We start from the raw sequence: 25,276 nt of genomic DNA on the forward strand, positions 1-25,276 counted from the left end.
ACCAATATATACATGAAATATAACTTAAAGTGACATACTTAAATATTATATTTCATGTATATATTCTCCTCTCATGATGGGTATAACTTGTGCCCAAGTTGAAAAATTTGCATCACAAAACCTTGAAATTGGACAATGCAGCACATTTGGCGCGCGCCAAATTTGGCGCTCGCCAAATGAAAAAAGTTGACTTTTCTCATTTGGCACACGCCAAATTTGGCGTGCGCCAAATGGGAAAAGTCAATTTTTTTCATTTGGCGAGCGCCAAATAGGGCGACTGCATTGGAAACTACCAACCAGGGTTGGATTGTACTTGGGCATCCAACCCAAAGGGTTGGATGACCATTTCAGGCCTAAGACGTGTTTTTAATAGAGGATTAGAAAATTTTCACATATTTTTGGTCGTGCTCTCCATCAAGTTTGCACGTGTTTCAATAAAAAAAATATATACCATAGAGGCCTCGATCTCTCTCTTAGCTATCCAAGCATGTAATCCTTATCACATTTTGATTTCGTTAAGGCTTTCATCTATAATTTCTTTTGATAGTGTGTTCGATTTTGGTCAAAAACCAACATGCACTATTTTGGGTATAGTTTTTTACACGTTCATCGGATTTTGAAGAAATTTACATTTTTAGAAACTAGACTCCATTCTACACAATTTTTAAAAAAAAAAGTTTTGAGTTTTGATTAGTTATCAATGATTTTAGGGGGGAGCATGCTCAAATTTATGTTTTTCAGGATGTGTCCACTTCAAAAATTAGTAAAAAATCATATACTCATTAAAAAATTAGCTGAAAAGTATGGCATAAACTACAAGGTGTTAGCCAATTTCTCACTAAAGCGATTTTAAAAATTCAAAAAAAAAGTTAACATTTTAGGGGGGCCACAACAGATGCTATGTTATGTTTTTTGCATAAAAACAGGACCACTTTTTGTGGCCCCCCTTTTTGAAGCCCTTAATCTCCACCATTTAAAAAAAAAATTAGTAGTTTAGAAAGTAGACTCGAAGCACTCTGACTCTTGTTCTTGTTGCATCTTCAAATTTGGAGTCTAACTATCTTCAATTTGTCGTTGAAGTTCAAACTTTGTTGATTTCAGAAAAAAGTGGCATCTTAAGACCCCCTTTTGGTACCACAACTTGGTGCACATACCCCAACGGAATCTCTTTCCTCGAGATTGCTTTGAGTTTTAAATTTAGAGAAAATGATTTATTCAATTTAATTGCTTTTCTGAGATTTCTCAAATTATCTCAAATTTAGAAAAAGAAATATCTCAAGTTGATTTCTTTTCTCAATTTAATTCCTTTTTTGATGATTCATTCATTTTTATGATTAATGGTAAATTTATTTATTAATTAAATATACTATTATATTTAATTAAATAAATAGGATAATTGATTAAAATGATTAATTAATTAAATAAACATTTAATTAATTAAGAATGATTTATTTGCCATGTGACATTGATGATTGAGGAATTAATTAATTAGGTGCTCGAGATTGATTTAATTGCCTTTGGTTAGGACCTTGGTGATGTAGTTGAGATTAGGGGCCCATGGTTCAAGTGACTATTTTTAGGGTATTACAACTTCTTCAATCCTTAAATAAAACCATCTTAGTTAATGCATTATTACTTAGGGTTTTTTTTTCAACGAGACTAAAATTTAGTGGATGAATATCATGCAAACATAGTTGATAGATATATTTTTTACAAAATCATAAAAAAGTAATGATATATTTTTAACATAGTGTTAGATTGATTTAGGGGCTTAGCTGAGTTAAATACTACTTGCATTATTTAATATTATTTATCTTAATTGATATAATAGTGAGGGAGTGGGGGAGGGACAAATGGGGAGACATGGAGAGGGGGAGATAGGGAGGAGGGAGAGAATGGTGAGAGATAGGTAGAGGAGGGAAAGAGAGAAGAGGGGGAGAGATAGAGAGCAAGGAGACAAAGGGAGAGAGATATGTAGAGAAGGGTAAGAGAGAAGAGGGGGGAGAGGGAGAGAGAAAGGTAGAGGGAGAGGGAGAGAGAGAGAGAGAGAGAGAGAGAGAGAGAGAGAGAGAGAGAGAGAGAGAGAGAGTGTGTGTGTGTGCGCGCGCTCAATATACAGAGAGGGAGAGATATAAACAAAAGGAAATATAGAGAAATCAAAGAGGGGGAGAGGGAGAGAGAAGAGGAGTAAAGGAAAGATATAAACCAAAACATTGAGATAGGGTTGCTTTGCTAGGAAGTGGAGCAAAGTAGGTCTGACCAATATGAAGGATATCTTCAAGAGCAATATCATTGAGAGATGGGCGATGTTGAAAGTTTATTTCCAATTGTTATATAAAAACAAGAGAGCTTATTCAGTTCTTGTGAAGTCTTTGGCTAATTTGAGGCAACCTATTAAGTTTTTAAAAGAGTTAGAATTTACACCCAGAATCAAATGGGCTGATGGAATCCCTTTCCTTAACTTGAAGGTCAATTGTCTATTTAGGATCCTCACACAAACCCATAGTATCCTTGAACATGTAAACTAGAAATGAGACTTAAATCTTGACAATAAAAAGTGGGAAAGAACCCTTGAGTATTATTGGTCTAATAAGATAGAACCTAAGAAAAGCTACTATAGACGGTCGCTTATTATTTACAAGCTAGTGGTCGATAATACTTCTATTATTTGTCTTTATTGTGGTGTTGTGGAGATCGGTTTGCATATATTTTTTCATTGAGTATGCCATTGTTGTTTGGTCTTTATTTATGGGTAACATTAAGGATTGGAATATTGCTAATAAGTCTTGCTAGTTTGAGGTCCTCATGGGGCTCATCCATGGTTTAAACAAAAATTCAATTGTCTTTTGTCTTATCTTGTATACTAATATCCTATGTTTTTTGTTGATAAAAAATGAACATGTGTACCAAGGGAAGGAGAAGGTTCTTACTGAGTCTACTTCATTGTGTTTATGATTGTTGAACAAGTTATATTCACTTTGAAATTGCATGTGGACAAATTCATGAAATTTATAGAAGAAGGCTCACGACTCTATTTATAAGTATTATTATAATTATGACTTCATTATTAAATGATTTTTTTACTTTTAATATAATAAAATAGAATTCATATTAATAATTAAATATATATTATATTCTTATAAAAACTTTTTATATCAAATATTTTAGAAATTCAAATTTTATATATAGATATTATATTTATATTTTTCAAAAATTAAAATGAAAAATTTATTTAAGAAATATTTTAAACTTAAAAAATATTATATAAAATTTTATTCAATATGAAATTATTTAAAATCCAAAAAAAACTATAGATTTATTTTGGAAAAGTAAATTTTAATTAAAAAAAAATAGAAGATGGAAAAAGCTTTCTAATTTAAAATTAATATGAAGTTCTTATCTTTTAATCGACATTTAGTTTTAATATAAACTATGAAATATTTTAGAAGAGAGAGATTGCATGCTTTTTAGGTGGGAAAACTTCCCGAGCCGAAATTTTCGCTAGAAAATTGATTGCCAGCAAGTTTCACATTTTAAATGACTGAAAATTAAATGGCAAAAAAAACTTTCTCCCACATCTTCAGACATTTATCAGCAAATCAAAGAAGACTTATTTTTTCGTACAGAATGCATTTATTCTTGTTGGCTGTGCATCTGATGGGACTGTGTTTATCCGATCGCTCTTAAGTATAAATTTGATTAAGTTCATCTTTGCTACCTGTTTTTATTGAGAAGGTAAGTCTTAAAACTGGGACGAGTCTATTTTGGTTTCAAAACGGCAGTATGGATCGACTAACATGTTTTACATCGTCGATTTTGCAATAAATGACTGCGATTGACTAACACGTCGCTATCAGATTGTACGAAAAATCTGTTTTAAAGTCAGAATAACTTTGACCCTAAAACTGTGCTATTGCTTCTTTCCCATGTAGGTGAAATATTAATGTGTACAGAGAATTGGTGGAGCTTATTTATACTCTGATTATTTAGCTCTAGTATGGACGGAAATTGTATTAACAAGAAAGAAAGAAGGAAATTCCGAAGATAGAGAAGTGGGTCAAGATAACAACCATAAAATTCACAGAAGCAGAGAAACTTACAGCACTCAAAGCTGGCCACAAAAGGTATAAACATTTTACAGAATAGATATTACCTATGTTATACAAGTCTGAAAAAGGAGAAAATGATAAAACGGGTGGATGAAAACCAGAGCCCAGATGCTAAAGGAAATCACAATCAGCTAACAACTATTGCCACAATATCTATTTCTCACACACGCACAATTTAAACTTCTTTCTCCTGTTTTTTTGTCTGAATCATTTCCATTTGATTTATTTTTGATGGGCATGAGATACCAATCAGGTTAAGGGTGCTTCCAATAATTGTAAGATTCGGCCAAAAGTTCAGTGAGTTTTATTTTATTATAATCTGTACACGGCTGGAATGTGGGATCCTTAAATCTTGAGATGACTTCTGTGAATTTTTTTTTCTTAGAATCTGTATGATCCCAAAAAAATGGTAGAAAGTGCAAAGAGAAGGATTGAATAAGAAGGCAGTACAACAGAGATTTATAGCAATATGCAGGAGGTGTTTATGACCTATCACGTTGCATACTTTTGTCTAACTCATTTATCTCTATCCAATAATATTTATATCCTATGTTATGAAATCTTCAATGGGCTCAACCTTATGCCTCCATGAACTTATTTTATTCCTTGCTCCCATATGAATTCTTTCCTTGTTAAAAAATTCATTGTCTTCATCCAAGTTGTTTTTGGTTTATTTAAATGTTGACTTACTACAAGCAATTACCATGCTTAGTATAAAGTGATGTTTTCTTTGTGGTATTTACATTACTTTTTTCATTTCTTATTATCTCATAACTTTGGTTTCCTCATTTCCTTTTTTTTTTTTTTTTGGTTGTTGATCATCACTTTGAACCATTATATTTCATTGCATCAGTTAACATGCCACAGGTCAAAAGATCAGGCTCTTCTTTAAATATTGATCAACTGATGTTTATGTGAAAGTTTATGTTTATATTATTTGTTTAAAGTTCTGAATTTGATTCTTAAAGTGTGATCTAGTTTCAGCATACCTTTTTTTTTTAATATTTGTAATCTTATTTTCTAATTAATAGAATGTTGACAATTAGTCATAATTTTTTTTATAGAATATTCACCTTTGAAACATCAAATCAAGCAATGCCATCAAAATTTATGTCATACCAATAATACAGTTTAATTTACTTCAAAAGTAAATTATAATGTGAATTTAAAAGTTTAAAAATATGTATTCTATGTTTTGAAAACAGAATTTGTCTTAGAAATTTATATATCGATTTCACCTGTCCATAAATGATCTAAATAAAATAATTTATAAACAGACATCATTTATGATAATAGAATTTTCTTAGTATATCAATTTTACATGTGGGTGAGTAATCCGAATAACACAGTTTGTATAGATGTTTTTATGATGATAATGGACTTTTCCTTTAGCATTTCGATCGACTTTTGCATGTCTTTCTTGAATTCAGGCAAATGTTCCAGCTCTCTAGCTCTCCAAATAATTATTTTGCCCATCTGAATACCCCGAGTCAATCCAAGAATACCTGAATCCCACAGCAATTGAAGCTATCTTCATTTCATTACAAGATGACATCCACAGCCCATGTTGGGTCCAATCTTAATGCTGTAGATAAACTCATGTCCAATGGCCACAATCATCTCCATGTTCAGGATAAGTACGTCTTTCCTCCGGGTGAACGTCCCGACATGTCCCAGGTCTGTCATTCATATACATTTCCAGTTATAGACCTCAAAGATTTTGATGGGCCTCATAGAATAAATGTAGTCGATCAGATCAGGCGGGCTTGTGAGGAGGATGGCTTCTTCCAGGTAAACAGCTACATTTGTTTTGCTTTTTTTTAAATTTTATCTGGTTATCCCCTAAATTCATTATGGATCATTCTATTCAGATCATTAAGCATGGAGTGCCAGAGACTCTGATGAAAAGCATGATGGACATTGCCAAAGAGTTTTTTGAAATGCCTGTAGAAGACAGGTTTTGTTTCTATTCAGAGAATCCACAACAGGATGCCAGGGTTTCTACAAGCTTTAATGTCAACAAAGATGAATTCTTTGAGTGGAAGGATTATCTAAGACACCCCTGTCATCCGCTGGAGGAATTTATTAATACATGGCCTCAAAAGCCTGCACTTTACAGGTAGTGACAAAAAAACCTAAAGAAAAATAAAAACAAAGAAATTTTTTAACAGGAATTCACTAACAAGTGTGCATGGTCCCTTTTTCCTCATTTCACTCTTTTGAAACAGAGAGGTTGCAGAGAAGTATAGCAAGGAGATAAGAGTATTGGTTCTAAGGCTTCTAGCTGCAATTTCGGAAGCTCTTGAACAAGATTCTGATTATTTAAACGCAATCTTTGGAAAGCATAGCCAGACACTGCACGTAAATTACTATCCTGCATGCCCAAATCCAGATCTTACCTTTGGCGTAGCACCTCATTCAGATACACGTGGCATTACTGTTCTGATGCAAGGAGATGTGAGTGGCCTGCAAGTGCTAAAAGATGAGAAATGGGTTGCAGTAGAACCAATACCCAATGCCTTTGTGGTGAATGTGGCTGATCAAATTCAGGTTTACTGTAATATAAGTGCTATTCACCGTATACAAACTTCCCCTGTTCAAAACTTGTTTCGAGAGGACTGAATGTTGAATTGTTTTTGTGTGAATTTTTATTAGGTTGTAAGCAATGGAAGATTCAAAAGCGTCATGCACAGGGCAATAACCAATACATCCACTGCACGCATATCTATTCCCACCTTCTATGGGCCTTCATTGGATACGTTCATTGCTCCTGCAGCATCCATTGTGGATAAGGAGCATCCGGCTCTATACAGAGGATATAAATTTGAAGAATACATGAGAGCATCCTGGAGCAAAGGTGTGAAGGTCAGGAGCATTTTGGATCGTTTCAAAATCGAAATCAGTCCGTGATTGAAAAATGTGGGGTATAACTGCTGTTTGTTAGAACATACATATTCTGGTATGGACGGAGGAGGACACTATCTTGAATGGGAAACTAGTTTTTAGATATGTATTTAAGCATGGGAAGTTTTGATTTTGACTTTTAGATGTACATTTTCACATGAGAAGTATATTTTTATTTTTTTCTGATAAAAGTGGATGACCCATTGAAATTATATTAAATCTTTCTATTTGTACATGATGTCTGGTTCAAAGAGCACTGAAGGGAAAGAACCAGTAAGAAAACCCTTCAGTATTGCTCAAGAAAACATAAGCCTATCTACCCATTACAATAGCCCATAGGCAACCCAAATACAACCCCTGATTATATCTTCAATCGCATTAGATATAAAGGAAGCTTTGAAAAGCTTGTAGGAACTAGTGAACCAGTGAAGAAGATAACATCCCAAAATGAAGCCACCATATCTTAAACAAAATCAGTGCCAGCACCCCAAAAAAGCCAATCTGCCTATGCACCACATGAATCCAAGACCCTGCAAAGAACAAAACACACAGCCAAAAGGGAACCAAGAAAAAGCAATCCTGACAATATAAAAATGGTTAGCATACATATGCCTATCCATATAAGTAGTAGAGAAGGATGGAGAAAACCCTCAGGAAACAGGGTGAGACCAATCCATAAAATAGTACAAAGCAACAGCCATATCAATAACAACATGATAAGGAGCCATCTACACCACCAAATAAACTGCACTTTCCAATTCCTTAGAAAAAGCCACCAACCACCAATTTTGCCAAAAAATCTCCAAATAATGTAGAGCATTGTGTAATAGAAAGAAAAAGAACAAAAAAGAATGAATGCCATACTTGCACACCAATCCAGAATATAACAGAGAAGAGGATAACCGCTATATAATTATCTTGTCATCATAAGAGAAAATGTCCAGCAAGAGACCTCATAACAAAAGATGGAAATTTCTCGTAGCTTACAATAGGCCCAATCATTAAAGCAATTGCCTAAACAGCAAGGCACCCACATAACATAATGATTCAACAGAAGGAACAGTTCCACTTAATGTGAAACAAAAACTCATGGCAAGGTCACCCATATCTATCCGCAAGGAGAAATGATTACTAAAAAAGCAGAGCATCAAAGCACTATAACAAAATTCAACCACGAAAAATAATGATTAACATAGAATATTTGATGCCAAATCAATCCCCAAGAAGTTCAAAGGAAATCTACCGTGATGATAATCCCATAAACCCATCATGTAGCTTCATGGGACAAGACAATGCCAAGCCAAAAAAACCAATAATTACCAAACTCTCAGCCGAACATAAGGTATCCCTTCTCTAACCATTTGGGAACATAATTACACAAGAACCCAAAACGATCTCACCCATATAAATTGTCAACCAACGTGCCACAAAGCTAAAAGATAAAGAAAGACCAAAAAACAATCTCCAAAGTAACAAAAGAAGAACGAAGATATCCATCAACAGGGGTATCCATAATATTAAAAAATGCAGCCATAGAACAAACATGAGAATCGACCCAAATCCCATTCACTGTCAAATAAGTGTCAGCTAGGCTAAAATTGCCCTTCCATCCTCCATACTTAATAAGGAGCTACTACCAAAAATAGCTAGAACAGAGATGATGTCATAAGGCAAGACAACATCCCCCCTATAGCCATACAAGGAAGTAAACTTCCCACAAAGGAAGGAGATGGGGGAGGCCAATCAAACAAAAGGTAGGTCAATCCAAAAAAAATAGAAACCACAACAAAGTCTTTCCTTAATGAGGAGATTCTCCCAATAAATGTCAATAACAATGATATTGCCCCAAAGGCCAACACCCTCATTATAGGCACTTACGAAAGACCAACCACACCAAGAAAGGGGAATGAAGGAAGTTTTTGAATGGAAGGACTGTTAAGAGATAAGTTTCATGCAGGAGATAGGAAAGTCCGAAGGGGCAAGCTCTATATAATCAACACCTTCACCAACAGCCTTGTTTGCAAGAAAATCCGCAAAAGCATTAATCTCTCTAAAACAGTGAGAAATAGAGAAAGTGGAAAAACCATTAAGTTGGAGGAGAATGTGCCCAAAAATACTACAAGTGCCAAGAGAGACACTTTTTGCTAGCAACTGCCTAAAAGACCAACATTGAATCACCTTCAATAACAATATCCTTGATGTTTAGAGAAAGAGCAAGATCAAGTCCAAAGGATAAAGCCTGAAACTCAGCCACATTATTAGTGCCATAACCAATATATTTACCAACTGCTTTGATGATTTTTGAAGAGTGATAAAAATAATTACACCAATCCCAGACCTCCCCGGATTTCCCTTAGAGGCCCCATCAAACTAAAGTTTGAATGAAGGGAAAGGAGGAGGACTCCATTTAGCCATCTCGTGCTTAAGAAGCGAAGAAAATACATCTGATATAACCCCATGAGAAGGCATCAAATGAAGTGAAGACCATCGCTAAGTAACCCAATTATCCCAATGAGAAAAGGACCTAAGATGATCTAAATTTTTATGAATGAAAGAAAGCACCACTTCACTAATAGAGGCTTGAATTTTACCAATTATGTCTACCAAAGATGCAGACTTATGTTTGAAGATTCTTGAATTCCTTTCAAGCCAAAGATTCCAAATCACCAGAGATGGAGCAACAACCCAAAGAGATGAGTAGAATGAAGAGGGAAAAAACAAGGGCCATGACATAAATTGTGAAAGTAGATTTGAACAGAGAGCAGAAGACCATCCTAACATACCAAACAACCAATACCAACATTCAGAGGCAAAAGGACATAGCAGGAAAAGGTGATCCATCGATTCCATATAATAACCACAGAAAACACAAGAAAACACTGTTGTAATCCCAAGCCTATCCAATCGCATTCCAGTAAGGGTTTTATCTTGGACTGCCAACCAAGCAAAGGCCCCTTCTTTTGGAAGACAAGCAGGATGCCAGAAAAGCTTAGTAGGCCAACAAAAAGACATAGGGGTCTGAACCAAAGAATTGTACCCCTCTTTTACCGAATAGGAGCCTGTAGCATTTTTAACCCAAACCAAAGAATCCTCCTTGTTATGGAAAATTAAAGGTCTCCTACGAAGTTCTTCTCCAAAAGCTAAAATAATATCATTATTAATAGACAGGGGAGGGATATCCTTCCATTTAGCCACTAAACAAGGACCTGAGGTGACAATGTTAAAATAATCTGCAACAAAAGGTCCCCAAAGATCCGATAGAATATCTGGCAAAGGGGACCAGTCACGTATAGCTAAGAGAGCGGGACGCCCATTCCAAACTTCATCCCAAAAATAGGCCTTTCTCCCATTATGGACAACCCAAGATAAATGTGGTAGGACCACCTCCCTACAAGAAATCAAAAATTTCCAAAACGTAGAACCTTTTGGAAGGGATGTTGCAGTAAAAATCCTTTCTCTGGATGCTCCCCTTAAATACTTGGCGAGCATGACAGAGGCCCATTTACTACAGGGGGCTGCATATAACTTCCAAATCAATTTTGCCCCCAATGTTTTATTCTGAATAACTAGGTCACGAATACCCGCACCCCCTAGCTCCTTGGGACGACAAATTTTATCCCAAGCAAGAAGAGGAATCTTTTGTTTCCCTCCTAAATTATCATTCCAAAGGAAGGTCTTGAGGGAAACATTAATCTTCTTAATGACTTAAGAGGGAACCTATAGGATAGACATCAAATATGTAGGAATGGCATTCAAAACTGATTTGATTAGAAGGATCTTACCAGCCATTGTTAGCCACTTACGATTCTAGGAGGAAATTCTGGAGGTAATAGAATAGACAACTTTATCCCAAAAGGAGGTCTTATCTAATCCCAGGAAAAAAGTAATACCTAAGTACATACAGGGAAAAGTCCCAACTTGAAAACTCCAAAAGCGGGCAAGATTGTCCCGAACTAAAGTGGGGACATTCACAAAAAAGACTTTAGACTTCTGATTATTAACCTTTTGACTAGAAAATGTTGCATAATCAGAAATAATTTTCTTAATAACTCGAGCTTCCCTCATAGAGGCCACCCCAAACAAAAGCGTATCACCAGCAAATAAGCAATGAGATTATGAAGAAGGGAGGCCACCCACTCTGATGCCTGACCATAAACCTGATGACGTAGCATTAGATACAGCCCTGCTTAATGCTTCTGCCAAAAGAATAAACAAAAAAGGAGATAAGGGATCTCCTTGCCTAATTCCCCGGGAGGAAGCCAAAAAACTTGAGGGAGAACCATTAATCAAAACTGAGAAGCGGGCAAAGGATATACATGAAAAGACCCACTTAACCCAACAACGCGAAAACCCTAAACGATGCAAGACCACCACAAGGGACTGCCAATTAACACAATCATAAGCTTTAAGCATGTCTAGTTTAAGAATCATTACTAATACCTTTTGCTGAGATATGGAGTGCGGGATTTCGTGAGCTACAATGACACCTTCAAAAGTTTCCCGTCTAGGCACAAACCCACCCTGCTCCAAAGAAATTACCTGAGGAAGGAGTTTAGACAGCCTAACCGAAATTGCCTTAGTAAAGATTTTATATAAGGTGGTACACAAGGCAATTGGACGAAAGTCCGAAAAAGAGGTAGGGTTATCTACTTTCGAGATAATAGCAATAAGAGTAGTATTAATTTCTCTTAGGATCGACCTATTCCTTCTAGACTCCTCCAAGGCTTGCAACACATCTTTTCCTATGAAGTCCCAACATTTCTGAAAGAATAAGGCTATAAATCCATCTGGTCTTGACGCCTTTTCCGGATGCATGGAAAAGACTATCTCTTTCAATTTAGCCAACGAAAATGGGGCCATAAGCATCTTATTATCCTCTTGAGAGACTAAAGGGGGGATCAAATTTACAAACTCATCATCAACCACCACCGGCTCTGTTGAAAGAAGAGACTTAAAAAACCTAACAGCTTCGGTAGCTATATCATCCTCATCTACCAGAGTATTACCATTAGAGTCAATAATACAAGAGATTCGATTGCGAAATCTCTTGAGCTTAGAAGAAGAATGAAAGAATTTGGTATTTCGATCACCTTCAGAAAGCCAAAGATCCCTAGACTTCTATCTCCAATAAGATTATTCCCTAGCCAAGGTCTCACTCAACTGCATGTTCAACAACTTTAGCTTATCGTACATTGCAGAAGACATACCCGAAGCAACAATGCTTTTATTAAGCTTCTCAATTTCCTCCTAAATCCTGGCCTTTTCACAAAAACATTCTTAAAATGCAGCACACTCCAATCCTTTATCCTTAACTTTAAAAAACCCAATTTCTTAACAAGTTGAAACATTCGAGACCCAGGAAAAAATGGAGCTGAATTCCACCAATATTTTAAGGAAGGCAAAAATGATTGATCCCTAAACCACATTGGCTCAAACTTGAAAGGTAACTTTCTAGGAGCCCTATTCTCGAAAATATTGAATTGAATAGGGAAATGATCAGAATCAGTAAAGGGGAGAATTGAGGATACAAAATCCTGACCCGAATTAAACCAATTATCTGAAACCATAAAACGATTCAGCCATCCCTTCGCATATTGGTCCATGTAAATGACCCATTAAGAGGTTTACAATCAACCAAATTCAAGGAATGGATGAAGTTGCAAAAGTATGACATAGCATGTTTATTAGGGACGATTCCCCTAGCCTTTTCTTCCATACTAGTAATTGCATTAAAATCTCCCCCAAAAATCAGAAAAACATTCCGCAGAGGAGTAGCAAGAGAAACCAAGAAATTCCAAAGTGTTTTTTTTTCTAGAACCCCAAAAGGACCATAAACATTAAATAACCAAAATTTTAAATTTGACGACCTGCTCTTAACTAGCCCAAGCATCCAATTAGATGAGGAAGCAATTAATGAGAAATGTACAATAGAATCTCTCCAAAGAACTACCAGCCTACCCGAAGCACCTGAAGAGGGAGATGAGCGAAAATTCCATACTTTCCAAGAAGAAAATAACCTATCAGTTGAATACAGATTTAGCTTAGTTTCTTGTAACAACACCAAATCACACTTCATTAAGTCCAATTGTGTCTTAATCATGCATCATTTGTTAGGGGCGTTTAAGCCCCTAACATTCCAGGATATAATCCTCATTGGTCCTGAGGGGAAGCATCAGCTCCCCTCGAAACATTCAAAGAAACTAGAGAAACCAATCCTACCGAAAAAACCTTATGCAGACTGCGTTTAGTAGCTAAAGCTCTTATGAGAGGTGGACTAAAGGGTTTCTTTGATCTTTTCTTTCTGGAAGTCTCCAAAGAAGAAAGAATAGTTAATTAGATTCCCGCATCAATTTCTAATTTTGTCTTAGTATGCTTGGGCTTGCGACCCCTTTTCCCTGGAGTAGACAAGGGTGAGGTAGGGAGAAGAGGGGTTTGTACCTAAGGAAGCCCGGGAGTGACCGCCACGGGTGCCTTATCTACCCTAAACTCCTCCTTATCTGATACCAAGGGAGCCAAAGATGACACAAGACCTGAAGCCACCAAAGCCTTATCCATATTGAGAAGCTCAAAAGAATTATTGGTGGGAAAAGCGGCCAAGTCATTCTCCAAAGTACCTAGATCAACCAAGATCAGAGAAATTACCTTATTGGCTAAAGGAGAATCAAGAGAAACCTTATTAGTATTAACAAAATCCTAAACCTGAGCAATGAGATGCTCATCTGGAATAACCTCAACCTCCACGGGTTTGTCACTATCTATCAACACCTCAGGGATTTGTGATGCGGCTTCTAATAAAATACCCACATCTGAAACAATATCAACACCCAAGTCTTTATGTAAAACATTAGGGATTCGTGACTCAGCCCCTAACATATTACCCAACTCAACCACAGACTTAGAAGACAATCCTGTGTTTAAAGTGATATTAGGATTTTTCAGAGGAGGAGCATTCGACTGCCCAATCCTCAGGGAAGGAATGGAATTTTTAGGAGCCGCTGCTGAAACCCTAGAAGTGAAGGTCTTCTTCACGGGGGAAGGAGGATTAACAACAGTGCCAACCAATTCGACTTTATTCTAGGCAAAAGTTTCCACATTCTCATCAAACGGAGATTCAACTCCCCCCGAACCAAAACGAATGGATTTCATATGAAAGAACATTAGAGAATCCATAACTACAGCAGAGCAACCAAAATCCCCGGAATCCTTGACCAGATTTTGACGCCATAAACCAAAAGGAGACCGAATGTTGCAGAACTTTGGCGGGGAGATTTTAGGGGAAGTTAAAACACAAATTTTGACAACCAATGCCCCATCCTCAAACAATGAACAGGACAACAAAAATTTACCCAATGAATCCCCAATTTTTGTTAATATATCAGATTCAATAAATTCATATGGTAAAAGTGGAAGTTTAAACCACATTGGAACCTATTTTGGGCCAACCCTAGAAGCTGCCAAAAAAGGTTTCCAGCTTTCCACAAAAATCAGGTTTTTTCCAAGCCAAAAAAATGGAGTACTCAAAGCCTTATCTCTAGTGGATGCAGAATCAAACACAATAATAAATGAGCTTGCAGAAAGAACATGAAAGTACAAAGTACCATACCAGTGTGCATGAATTTTATAATGAAGCTTGGACAAAGGAATAGAATCACCCCAAACCTGAATCACAACTGCCAAAGCCTGAAGATCAAGAGCCTTCTTCCCCAAAATAGCATCTGAGGCATCAATCAACGAAATCGAAATCGGAGCAGGCTGCGAGGGCAATTTCAAATTCTGCAAATGACCTCCCGAATCCCTTGACAAATTCGCAGAGGCATTCACCAGGTGAGTCTAAGCCTTATTACTAGAAACCCTAGCATTCCAATTTTGCTTTCCCTTTTGCCATTTCCCCAAATTTCGAGCTCGATTTTTATGCCGCCGAAAAAACCCTTTGAAATATGCAGAAGAAGGGAAATCATACTGAGATGTTTTATCCTTCGAAAAATGAGCAGGCGAAGCCAAAACATCAACCCATTTGCCCTCCTGAAAAACCCATTGCGGAACATGCCCTGCTCGAGCACCAAAAGATCTTTTGGGGGGAGCGAATCAGACACTGCCTCATCTCCCCAGCGCCTATCCCGTTGCATGCCAAACGCCTCACTCCCGAGAGCGAGCTCACCCCAAAAATTCGCTCCTTCCTTCATATTGTATTCAAAATGTCATAATACGAATTAGGTATTGGATGTGGTATGTTTAATTTAAATTTCAAATCTTTTAGAAAAAATATAATAGATAATGTTGTGAGAAAATAATATAGTATTGGAAAAATGTCAGGTTTGAATTGAAGATAGATATCTCATAAAAAGAGATGATAGCTCAGTGATTGGAGCTCCCAGATTTCATTTATAATTGATACATGAAAAATACTTGTTCCGTGATTCAAGAGTGTTGAAAAATGAGCCACATTTGAAATGAAGATAGACTATTCATAAAGAAAGCTAGTAATTCATTGATAGAACACCCTAACAGTAGATGAAAGATCCAAAATTTGATTCTTAAAAAGATAAATTAAATATTAAAAATCTATATCTTTATATTTTAAACGACAATTATAATTGAAGATTTTGTATCCTCCTATTTATCACCAGTCTACAATAATTTTTTTATTATTTGTCTTGTTATTTTCCCCACTTATCTGAGTATTTCCTAAATTTAATATGAGTCAATTTAGAATGTAAAGAATGGACACTAGCATATACTTTTTGAAAATTAGGGCTTGTCTCTGGTCAGAAAACCAGCGACTATTTCTTTGTTATACTCTGGAGGAAGTCATCAACTCATTAACCTACAGCTTACGGTGACAAAAAAATGAGTGAGTAAGACAGTTTTAATTATAATTCTCTGAAACGGAGAGGTTATAGGGTAGTATTCCAAGGAGATAAAAGAGAAATGGTTTAAGGCATATTAACTGTGTAACATTTTAGGTGGATAAGGGATGTATAAGAGTATGTGTGAATGTAGGTGATAAATAATTGGATATGGCAAAAGTATAAGTATGTGATTATAGGGGTGAGGGATAAGAATAAGTGTATAAAAGTATGTGTAATTGGTAGATTTGGCAATATAAAGCAAGAGATTCTAATTTCTATAAATTTTTATGATTTGTTAATACATTTATGTATTAAGTCATTTTTCAAAATTGATATAAAAAACAAAATGAAAAATGGCGAAGGGATGATGCAACATGATAATCATGACGAGTACATGGGTGGAGATGATATCAATGAACTTATTAATAATGTTTTTCTAGTATGAGCAAAGGATGGTGGTGTGGTCCTTAGTGACTAGAAACATCAATATACATTGAAAAGAACCAAAATGACAATAACTGACAATAACAACTTATTTCTTTTGGAGAAATTATCAAGTATAATATAGGTACCCCTTTTTAGCATGTCTTACTCTTCCAAAACAATATAAATATAATTCTTTGTCTTCCTATTAAGTCATACCATAGTTAGTAATGGCTTATGAACCATGAATGAGCAATCTAAGAATACACCAAACACCATGCAAAGTCATTTTCAGCTCATTTGTGGGTAAGAAGAGACAGTTGTATTTAACTCCCAACACTTCATCAAAGTCATCAACATTTGAGCTTCATAATCAAATGTAGGCATTTCTCTAAGGTGTCCTAGCTAGTGTCCTAGCCCTACTCTATTGACAACCTAAATATCTTTGGGTTTGTGTTCTATTCCACCTATAGGTATTGTGTATTTAACAACTTTATGCCACTCTTTGACTTCAATAATTGCCTACATTAAAAGATGACAAGAAAAAATAAAATCAATATCATGCACAAAAGAACATATGCCAATTGAAGAAAAAATTAAAAAAATGTAAAGCCATGATCAATTATGTTGGCACATATATTCTCTTGTAATGTAAATTTCTTCTATTTTTAATCTATTTTCAAGGGTTTTAGGTTCTCCCCCATTTAAAATCAAAATAATGTAACTCTACACTTACAAAATTAAAAGTTTTTAGTTAGTAATAGTTAAAATAAATAGGAAACACTATTTTTTTGTAAAATGATTTTTTTAATCAAAAGAATGAAACTACATAGAATAATCTCTTCAACCATTTCATGTGTCAATGAGTGATCCAAATGAAACATTTTATAAATAGATATCTTTTATGAAAATGGGCTTTTCCAACAAAGCACGTGCTCTCTCTCTCTCTCTCTATATATATATAATAGCTAACAACTCATTTTATAAACTCTACTATCAATTTCATCTGTCAATGAGTGATCCAAATAAAATAGTTTATAACTAGTATATCTATATTTAAAAAATATAGGTAAATTATGCCGAGAGACAACATGAAACTGGAATTTAGAATCATCAGATACTCACAATGCCAAGCTCACTCCTCTACTAACCTCTCAACATTATTTGACTTTATTGATTGTTCCCTTTTAACTATTATGGCACTCTTCCACTATCGTTTGAATGCAACGGTTTCATACAGTTGGAGACAAGTGGCGATGGTTCTATTTTATTTGGAGTAATAAAATAACACCTCTACAAAACCAAATGATGGCATATTTCATGCATTTACCCATCATTTGCATGTCAAATTGTTTCAAAATTGAATTTTTGTTTATGGACATTTTGATGTCATTGTAGATGCCTCTCGGCATAAATAGATTTCTTTTATGATAATAGAGTTTTTCTTAAAAGCTTGTATATCAATTTCACCATTTACAAATGAGTGATCTGAAAGAAATATAAAATTGGAACACAAACAAATTGTTCTATTGATTCAATAGATTACATGAGCTTCTTGATCAACCGATCAAGGATCAGACTAACTAATAGAGAATGAATTGCAACTGCCTCATTATATAGAAGTTTTAGATACATCTAGATTTTGGAGAACTTGTATTATTGAGAATAAAGCAAAAAACTAAAACTAAAAACTAAAACAACTTTTATGCATAATCATCCCAAATAAAGATGAAAAAACTAAAAGCATAAAACTATGCAAGTGGGAGGATTAACTAAACAATATTCCAACAATCTCCCCCTTAATTTCAACCACTAATGGATTTAACAGAAAGAACAATTGTATTTTCATATGGCTTCAACGGGCTCAATTCCTACCATGATCGGTGATCTCTATTTAGACTGCAAATTCTTGACTTTAACTCCTTCAAGCCTTTTCTAAGACTTGGATTTGACTTTCTCACACAACTGCATATTGGTGGAAAATAATTCTTTAGCATTTACAAGATCCATGATCTTCTTCATACAAATCAATATTTTTAATGATTTGTGATAGTTGTCTTTTTCTCCTTCAACAATCTTAGAAACAAAGGGCTTCACCTTTTTGGAGGTGGTTTTAAACTTATAGTTTATGTCAGATTATAATCTCCTCTTTCGAGGGTTGACTTCACCTTATTGAGGAGGTGACTTCTACATTGAAAGTAAGCTTGACATTGTTGGCTTCAAAAAATACAGGTGGCTTGCTTAATGGAAAAATGTCATGAAAATGGTTTGCAATCTCCGTCGATCTTCTCTGGCGGCTCCCTGTGGATTGCTTGTTTTATCTTCGGCTATGATTGTTTTTTCAAAATCTGCAACCTCCCACGATCTTTCTTGAATCGGAATACATTCTCAAACCTGCTCTGATACCAAATGAAAGAAATATAAAATTGGAACACAAACAAACTGTTCTATTGATTCAATAGATTACATGAGCTTCTTGATCAACTGACCAAGGATCAGACTAACAGATAGAGAATGAATTGCATCTGCTTCATTATATAGAGGTTTTAGATACATCTAGATTTTAGAAAACTTGTATTATTGAGAATAATGCAAAAAACTAAAACTAAAAACTAAAACAGCTTTTATGAATAATCATCCCAAATAAAGCTGAAAAAACTAAAAGCATAAAACTATGCAAGTGGGAGGAATTACTAAACAATATTCCAACATGATTCAAAGAAAACAATTTATAAATAGACATCTTTAATGATAATGAAATTCTCTATAAAAAATTGTATATCAATTTCACCCTTGAATGCTACTTTTCTGGTTCTCATTCCTAAGAAGGAAGGTGCTGACAAACTTGATCTCTTTAGACCTATTGCACTCTGTAATGTGGCGTATAAGATTATTACGAAGTTGATGGCTAAGAGACTCAAATCTTGTTTGCCAATGATTATTTCTGAGGAGCAAGGCGGCTTTGTGGCTGGGCGGCAAATTCTGGATGGGGTGGTGGTTGCGTCTGAAGCCATTCATTCCATGGCTACTTCTCAGGAGAGGTCTATGTTTATCAAGTTGGATATGGCCAAAGCCTATGACAGAGTTAAATGGAGTTTTCTTCAGAAGATTCTATTGGCCTTTGGTTTTTCCTCTGATTGGGTGAGTTGGGTGTTGAGTTGTGTGACTTCTTCCTCCTTTTCGGTTATTATGAATGGGGAGCCTTCTGAGCTTTTTGGGGCTACTAGGGGTCTTCGTCAGGGGGATCCGCTCTCTCCTTATTTGTTTATTATTCTGGCTGAGGGGCTTGGCCGTCTTCTTAAATCTCAGGTTTCTCATGGCTTGATTCATGGTTGGCAGTGGGGGATGGGCTTGCCTACACTTTCTCATCTCCAATTCGTGGATGATACCTCTCTTATGGGTCTGGCTCGTATTAGGGAGGCTGATTCCTTCAGGAAAACTTTGGACATCTTCCTTGCGGCTTCGGGCCAGAGAGTCAATGAGCAAAAGTCTTCTATTTTCTTCTTTAATACTCCTCAAGCTATCCAGCATAGGATTGCTGCCATTCTGCGGTTTCAAATTGGAACTCTTCCCTTTGTTTATTTGGGTATTCCTCTTACTGTTGGCCGTCTGCCTAGATCTTCTTGGCAGCAGTTGCTTGATAAGCTTAGGAGAAAGGTTTCTCATTGGACCCATCGTTGGTTGTCTTCTGCAGCTAGATTGACTCTTCTTAAGTCTGTCATCCAGGCCCTTCCCATCTATAGGTGCTTTGTTCAAGTGGCTTCTATGTATTTCCTTAAGGAATTTGTTGCTCTTTCTCGTCAATTTCTTTGGAGCGGTAATTTATTGTCTTCAAAATGGAGCCTTGTTAAGTGGGAATCAGTGTGTAGACCTAAGCAGGAAGGGGGTCTTGGTTTACGCTCTGCTATTTTGAATGGAAAAGCTCTTGCTGCTAAGCTTTACTGGCGCTGGTGCACCCATCAGCACCAGTTATGGGCTCGTATTCTCAACCTTAAATATCTTCGGGGTGTTGCTTCTTTTGAGGTCCCTCGCTATCCTCTGGAGGGGGGTGGTTCTATGATCTGGCATACTTTGAAAGTGGGGGCGCAGTTGATTAAGGATGCTCTTTTTTGGATCTGTCATTCGGGTTCACAGGCTCTTTTTTGGTTAGATTCCTGGGATGGTCACCCTCCTATTCTTTCTTCTTTTCCTCATCTCCAGCCTCTGTCTGAGGTTTTTAGCGCAGCTGGCTGGGATACTGTGGAGCATTATAAGGTGGCACAACATGATGGTTTGGTTCTTCGGTTTCGTTGGAAGCACCCTTCTGAGTGGCCTCCAGGAGGGTCTGAGGGGGATAGGCGTGAGCTTTCCCAACTTTTGGCTTCCCGTGCTTGTAATTCTTTGAGAGGAACTGATGTTTTGGCTTGGGATGGTTTAGACTTGTCTGGAAAGTACTCTGTGGTTGCTGGTTATAAACAGATTGGTAGGCAGTTGTTTGGGGACATGGAGGTCCCTTGGTGGAAGCATGTTTGGCACAAGTTGTCATGGCCCAAGTGCAACTTCTTTATGTGGTTAGTGGCCCAAAATCGGTGTCTCACTTGGGATAATTTATGTAAGCGTGGTTTTCAAGGCCCTTCTATGTGTGTTTTGTGTCAAGGTTGTGAAGAGAGTGTATCCCATATCTTCTTCCAATGCTCCTATGCTAGGGAGATTTGGCACTTCTGGTGGGGAGTGTGGAATACGACCTGCTGGCATGTTTCCTCTTTGGTGGAATTTTGGGAACGATGGGGAAGGGCCCCTGTTTCTACTTCCTTTCTCCAGGCTGCTTGGGCCATTAGGCCTTCCTTTATTATCTGGAATCTTTGGTTGGAGAGGAATAGGCGGATCTTTCAAGATTTGCAGCTGATGGCTCCTCACCTTTGGAGGAAAATTTTACACTCCTTAGGGGAAACTATTGTGGCTAAGTGTGATATGACTATGCGGGTGGACCCTCGGGATGTTGATTGTTGTAATCGCCTTCATCTTCCTCCTCCACAACGACAACTCATGCGTAACAGGTGTAGGCATCCTACCCCAAAGGTGAATAGGGAGGGAAGATGGTCCCCTCCTCCCTTGGGAGTCCTAAAAATCAACTCGGATGGCTCTTCTCGTGGTAATCCTGGTCATGCTGGCATTGGAGGTGTGGGCCGTGATAGCTTAGGGGATGTTCAGTTTATTTTCTCTGAGTATAAGGGTCTTCATACGAATAATCTTATGGAGGCTCAGGGTATTTTAGTGGCTATGGAGCGGGCCAATCAGTTGGGTTGGCGAAGGATCATATGTGAGTCTGACTCCTAGGTTGTGGTGAACTTACTGAAAAGGCGGTATATGGATAATGTGAGCTGGCAGCTGGCCTTGATTGTTGAACAAATTCTCACTCTCTATGCATCTCTGGAGCATGTTACTTTCAACCATATTCCCCGTGAATGGAATGGTGTGGCTGATTGCTTGGCTAAATGGGCTTCCGATCATATGCATGATTGGAATTTGGTGGATCGGGGCCATCTGCCCCCGGATTTGTCTCATCAATTGGATCACTTGGTTGATCTTGATAGGGCCATTTAATGGCCTTGCTTTGTAATGTCTCCTTGGTTTAATAATATTTTTACCCCTTTATGTTAATTTCACCCGTGATGGATGATTATAAATTATAAATAGATATATTTTATAATAATAGAGTTTCCTACTTATATCACTTTCACCCGTCAAAATATTTCCATCAACTTTTCCATGTCTTTTCTTGAATGCAGACAAATGTTACCAGTTCTCTAACTCTGCAAAATATTATTTTACCCAACTAAATACCCCGAGTCAGTCTAAGAATACCTGAATCACAGAGCAATTGAAGATATCTTCTTTCAATTACAAGATGACTTCCGCAGCCCATGGTAATCTCAATGCTGTGGAAAAACTCATGTCCAATGGACACAATCATCTTCATGTTCAGGATAAGTATGTCCTTCCTCCGGGTGAACGTCCCGACATATCCCATTTCTGTGATTCATATAAATTTCCAGTCATAGATCTCAAAAATTTGGATGGGCCTCATAGAATAAAGGTAGTCAATGACATTAGGCGGGCTTGCGAGGAGGATGGCTTCTTCCAGGTAAACATCTACATTTGTTTTGTTCTTTTTCTTTTATCTGGGTATTGCCTAAATTCATTAATATGGATCATTCAGATCATGAACCATGGAGTGCCGGAAACTGTGATGAAAAGCATGATGGACATTGCCAAAGAGTTTTTTGAAATGCCTGTGGAAGACAGGGTTTGTCTCTATTCAGAGGACCCACAGCAGGCTGTCAGGGTTTCCACAAGCTTCAATGCTACCAAAGATGAATTCTTTGAGTGGAGGGATTATCTAAGACACTCATGTCATCCGCTGGAGGAATGTATCAATTCATGGCCTCAAAAGCCTGCACTTTACAGGTACAGACAAAAAACAAAGAAAGTTTTTCACAGGAATTCACCAATAAGTATGTATGAACCCTTTTTTTCATTTCACTTTTTTGAAACAGAGAAGTTGCAGGGAAGTATTGCAAGGAGATGAGAGTACTGGTTCTGAGGCTTCTGGCTGCAATTTCTGAAGCTCTTGGACAAGATTCTGATTATTTGAATGCAATATTTGGAAAGCATAGCCAGTTAATGCACATAAATTACTATCCTGCATGCCCAAATCCAGATCTTACCTTTGGTGCAGCACCTCATTCAGATATATGTGGCATTACTATTTTGATGCAAGGAGATGTGAGTGGCCTGCAAGTGCTAAAAGATGGGAAATGGGTTGCAGTCAAACCAATACCCAATGCCTTTATGGTGAATGTGGCTGATCAAATTGAGGTTTATAGTACTATAAATGCTATTCACTGTATACAGACTTCCCCTGTTCAAAACTTGTTTTGGGAGGACTGAATTTTGAATTGTTTTTGTGTGATTTTTTATTAGGTTGTAAGCAATGGAAGATTCAAAAGCGCCAAGCACAGGGCCATAACCAATACAACCACTACACGTATATCGATTCCCACCTTCTATGGGCCTTCGTTGGATACCTTCATTGCTCCTGCAGCATCCATGGTGGATGAGAAGCATCCGGCTTTATACAGAGGATATAAATTTGAAGAATACACGAAGGCATTCTGGAGCCAATCTGCTTTGAAGCGCAGGAGCACTTTGGATCGCTTCAAGATTGAAATCAGTCCATGAAATAAAAGTGTGGTATACAACTGCTGTTGTTGGAAGATACATATACATATACTGGTATTGGCAGTGGACACTATCTGGTATGGGAAATAAGGTTGAAGAGTGATGTATTTAGTTATATGTTTATTGATAGTTGGAAGTAGCTGTAAAATTTTAGTTCTATTACTAAATCTATATGTACATTGAACAGGTCAATGTACTATGAATATGTAATGATGACTGAATACAATGTAATAATTTGAAGTTTATATATTTTATTTATGCATTATGTAAATTTTCCAGTTTTGTTACTGTATATTACTTCAATTGGTATAGAGCTGTAGGGAGGTCCTATGGGTGCACTTGTTTGCTGATGTGCGTTGATGTATGGAAGGACAGAGACACAGAGTTTAGAAAAGAAATGTATACAAGTTAGAGGATAAACGTGAGGGTTTGAATCGCTCTTATGAATATGTGCTGGTTATTGATCTCCGGTTGTTCAGATTGGATGTAAGGCATAAATTTGCTGAAATTGCTTTTAAATTTCTTCACTGGTCCTAAAGTTTTTGTGGTCGCCCATAAGCCCATTGATACTGACCATAAGCTCCCAAAGAACTCAGAAACAGTCCTCATACCTCTCGACAACCACTATTCGCTACTCACCCACCAATGTAATTTTTTTTATTAACCATGGTTTTGTTGCAATCATGTTTTGTATTCAAAATGAACTAACAGATAATAATCTGGTAGTCATGGCATATTTTTACACATGAACTAACAAATAACAAATAACAAGGCAAATTTGCTATTAAATGAAGAAAATTTAGAATGATGGTATCTAAAGATTCAACTAAAGAGAACAAATGTGGTATGTAGATCACGAAATTAACGAAACTTTTCAAATGAGCGAGTAGGTTCTCATGTTTTCTTAAAAAGTATTATACAAGGTAGGTGTCTATTATTTTTCTTTGTTACAACAAGAAAACATTTGTATAGGGGCTCAATTACCAATGGAGGCATTTTACTCTCTATCTCTCACTCTTTATCCCCTATCTTTCTGTATTTATCTCTCCCTCTACCTCTCTCTATCCCTCTATCTATTTTTCCCTCTTCCTCTCCCACTCTATCTTCATCTCTACCTGCACCTTCCTCTCTCCCCCTATATCTCTAGACATGCCTCCCTCTATCCATCCATTTTTCTCCTTGTCTCTCTCCTTCTCCCTCTTTTTAGATCTTGCAACAAATACCCTCGGTTGCTAATTTTTTTAATTTTTATTTTTAATTTCAAAAGTACCAACTTAATTGACCAAGCTTCTTGTTCTATCTTAAAAGCATCAACTTCATAATTTCTTCAATCACCATAGTGGTGACAACTGTACACCACCACTTATGTTTATACTCAAGGAGATAAGCTATGATGCAAGGGCATTGATTTAACCTATTTGTTTTTTGTTTTATTTCAGTTTTGTTGGGAGGATTTGATTTAGGTAGATTTAATTCATGTCACCACATGGGAAGAAAGTTGGACAAGTTGATATAGTTGCCTTTGACAGAAGGAAGTGAACGATGAAGGATGGCTAGAAGATAAATGGTCAACGTAGATGAAGTAGAATAGTTTGGAGATAAAGGAATGGATAAAAGGAGGAGGTTGCTAGCAAACACTGCATAGAGGAGTGACCGGTGAGAGTAACGACAAGAGGCCAGCCAAGTCGAATAGAAGAGAGGCCGATTAGTAGAGTTGTAGACAGAGGACCGATATCCCACCTTGGAATTGCAAATAAAGTAATGGGAAAG

At 36.7% G+C, this 25,276-nt stretch overlaps 2 protein-coding genes across 2 annotated transcripts; both read left to right on the plus strand.

The window, feature by feature from the left end:
• The first annotated feature begins 5,612 nt into the window (after positions 1-5,612).
• LOC131046794 (protein DMR6-LIKE OXYGENASE 1-like) lies at positions 5,613-7,025 on the plus strand. The gene is made up of 4 exons (XM_057980582.2): positions 5,613-5,900; positions 5,981-6,228; positions 6,338-6,659; positions 6,765-7,025. The coding sequence occupies exons 1-4, from the start codon at positions 5,658-5,660 to the stop codon at positions 7,017-7,019; spliced, it is 1,068 nt and encodes a 355-aa protein (XP_057836565.2). The 5' UTR covers positions 5,613-5,657; the 3' UTR covers positions 7,020-7,025.
• Positions 7,026-22,062: 15,037 nt separating this feature from the next.
• On the plus strand, positions 22,063-23,771 carry LOC131046806 (protein DMR6-LIKE OXYGENASE 1). The gene is made up of 4 exons (XM_057980591.2): positions 22,063-22,409; positions 22,485-22,732; positions 22,822-23,143; positions 23,249-23,771. The coding sequence occupies exons 1-4, from the start codon at positions 22,173-22,175 to the stop codon at positions 23,504-23,506; spliced, it is 1,065 nt and encodes a 354-aa protein (XP_057836574.2). The 5' UTR covers positions 22,063-22,172; the 3' UTR covers positions 23,507-23,771.
• Positions 23,772-25,276: the final 1,505 nt, after the last annotated feature.

The sequence above is a fragment of the Cryptomeria japonica genome, chromosome 8 (assembly GCF_030272615.1).
Source record: "Cryptomeria japonica chromosome 8, Sugi_1.0, whole genome shotgun sequence".
In the NCBI taxonomy this organism is placed as follows: domain Eukaryota; kingdom Viridiplantae; phylum Streptophyta; class Pinopsida; order Cupressales; family Cupressaceae; genus Cryptomeria; species Cryptomeria japonica.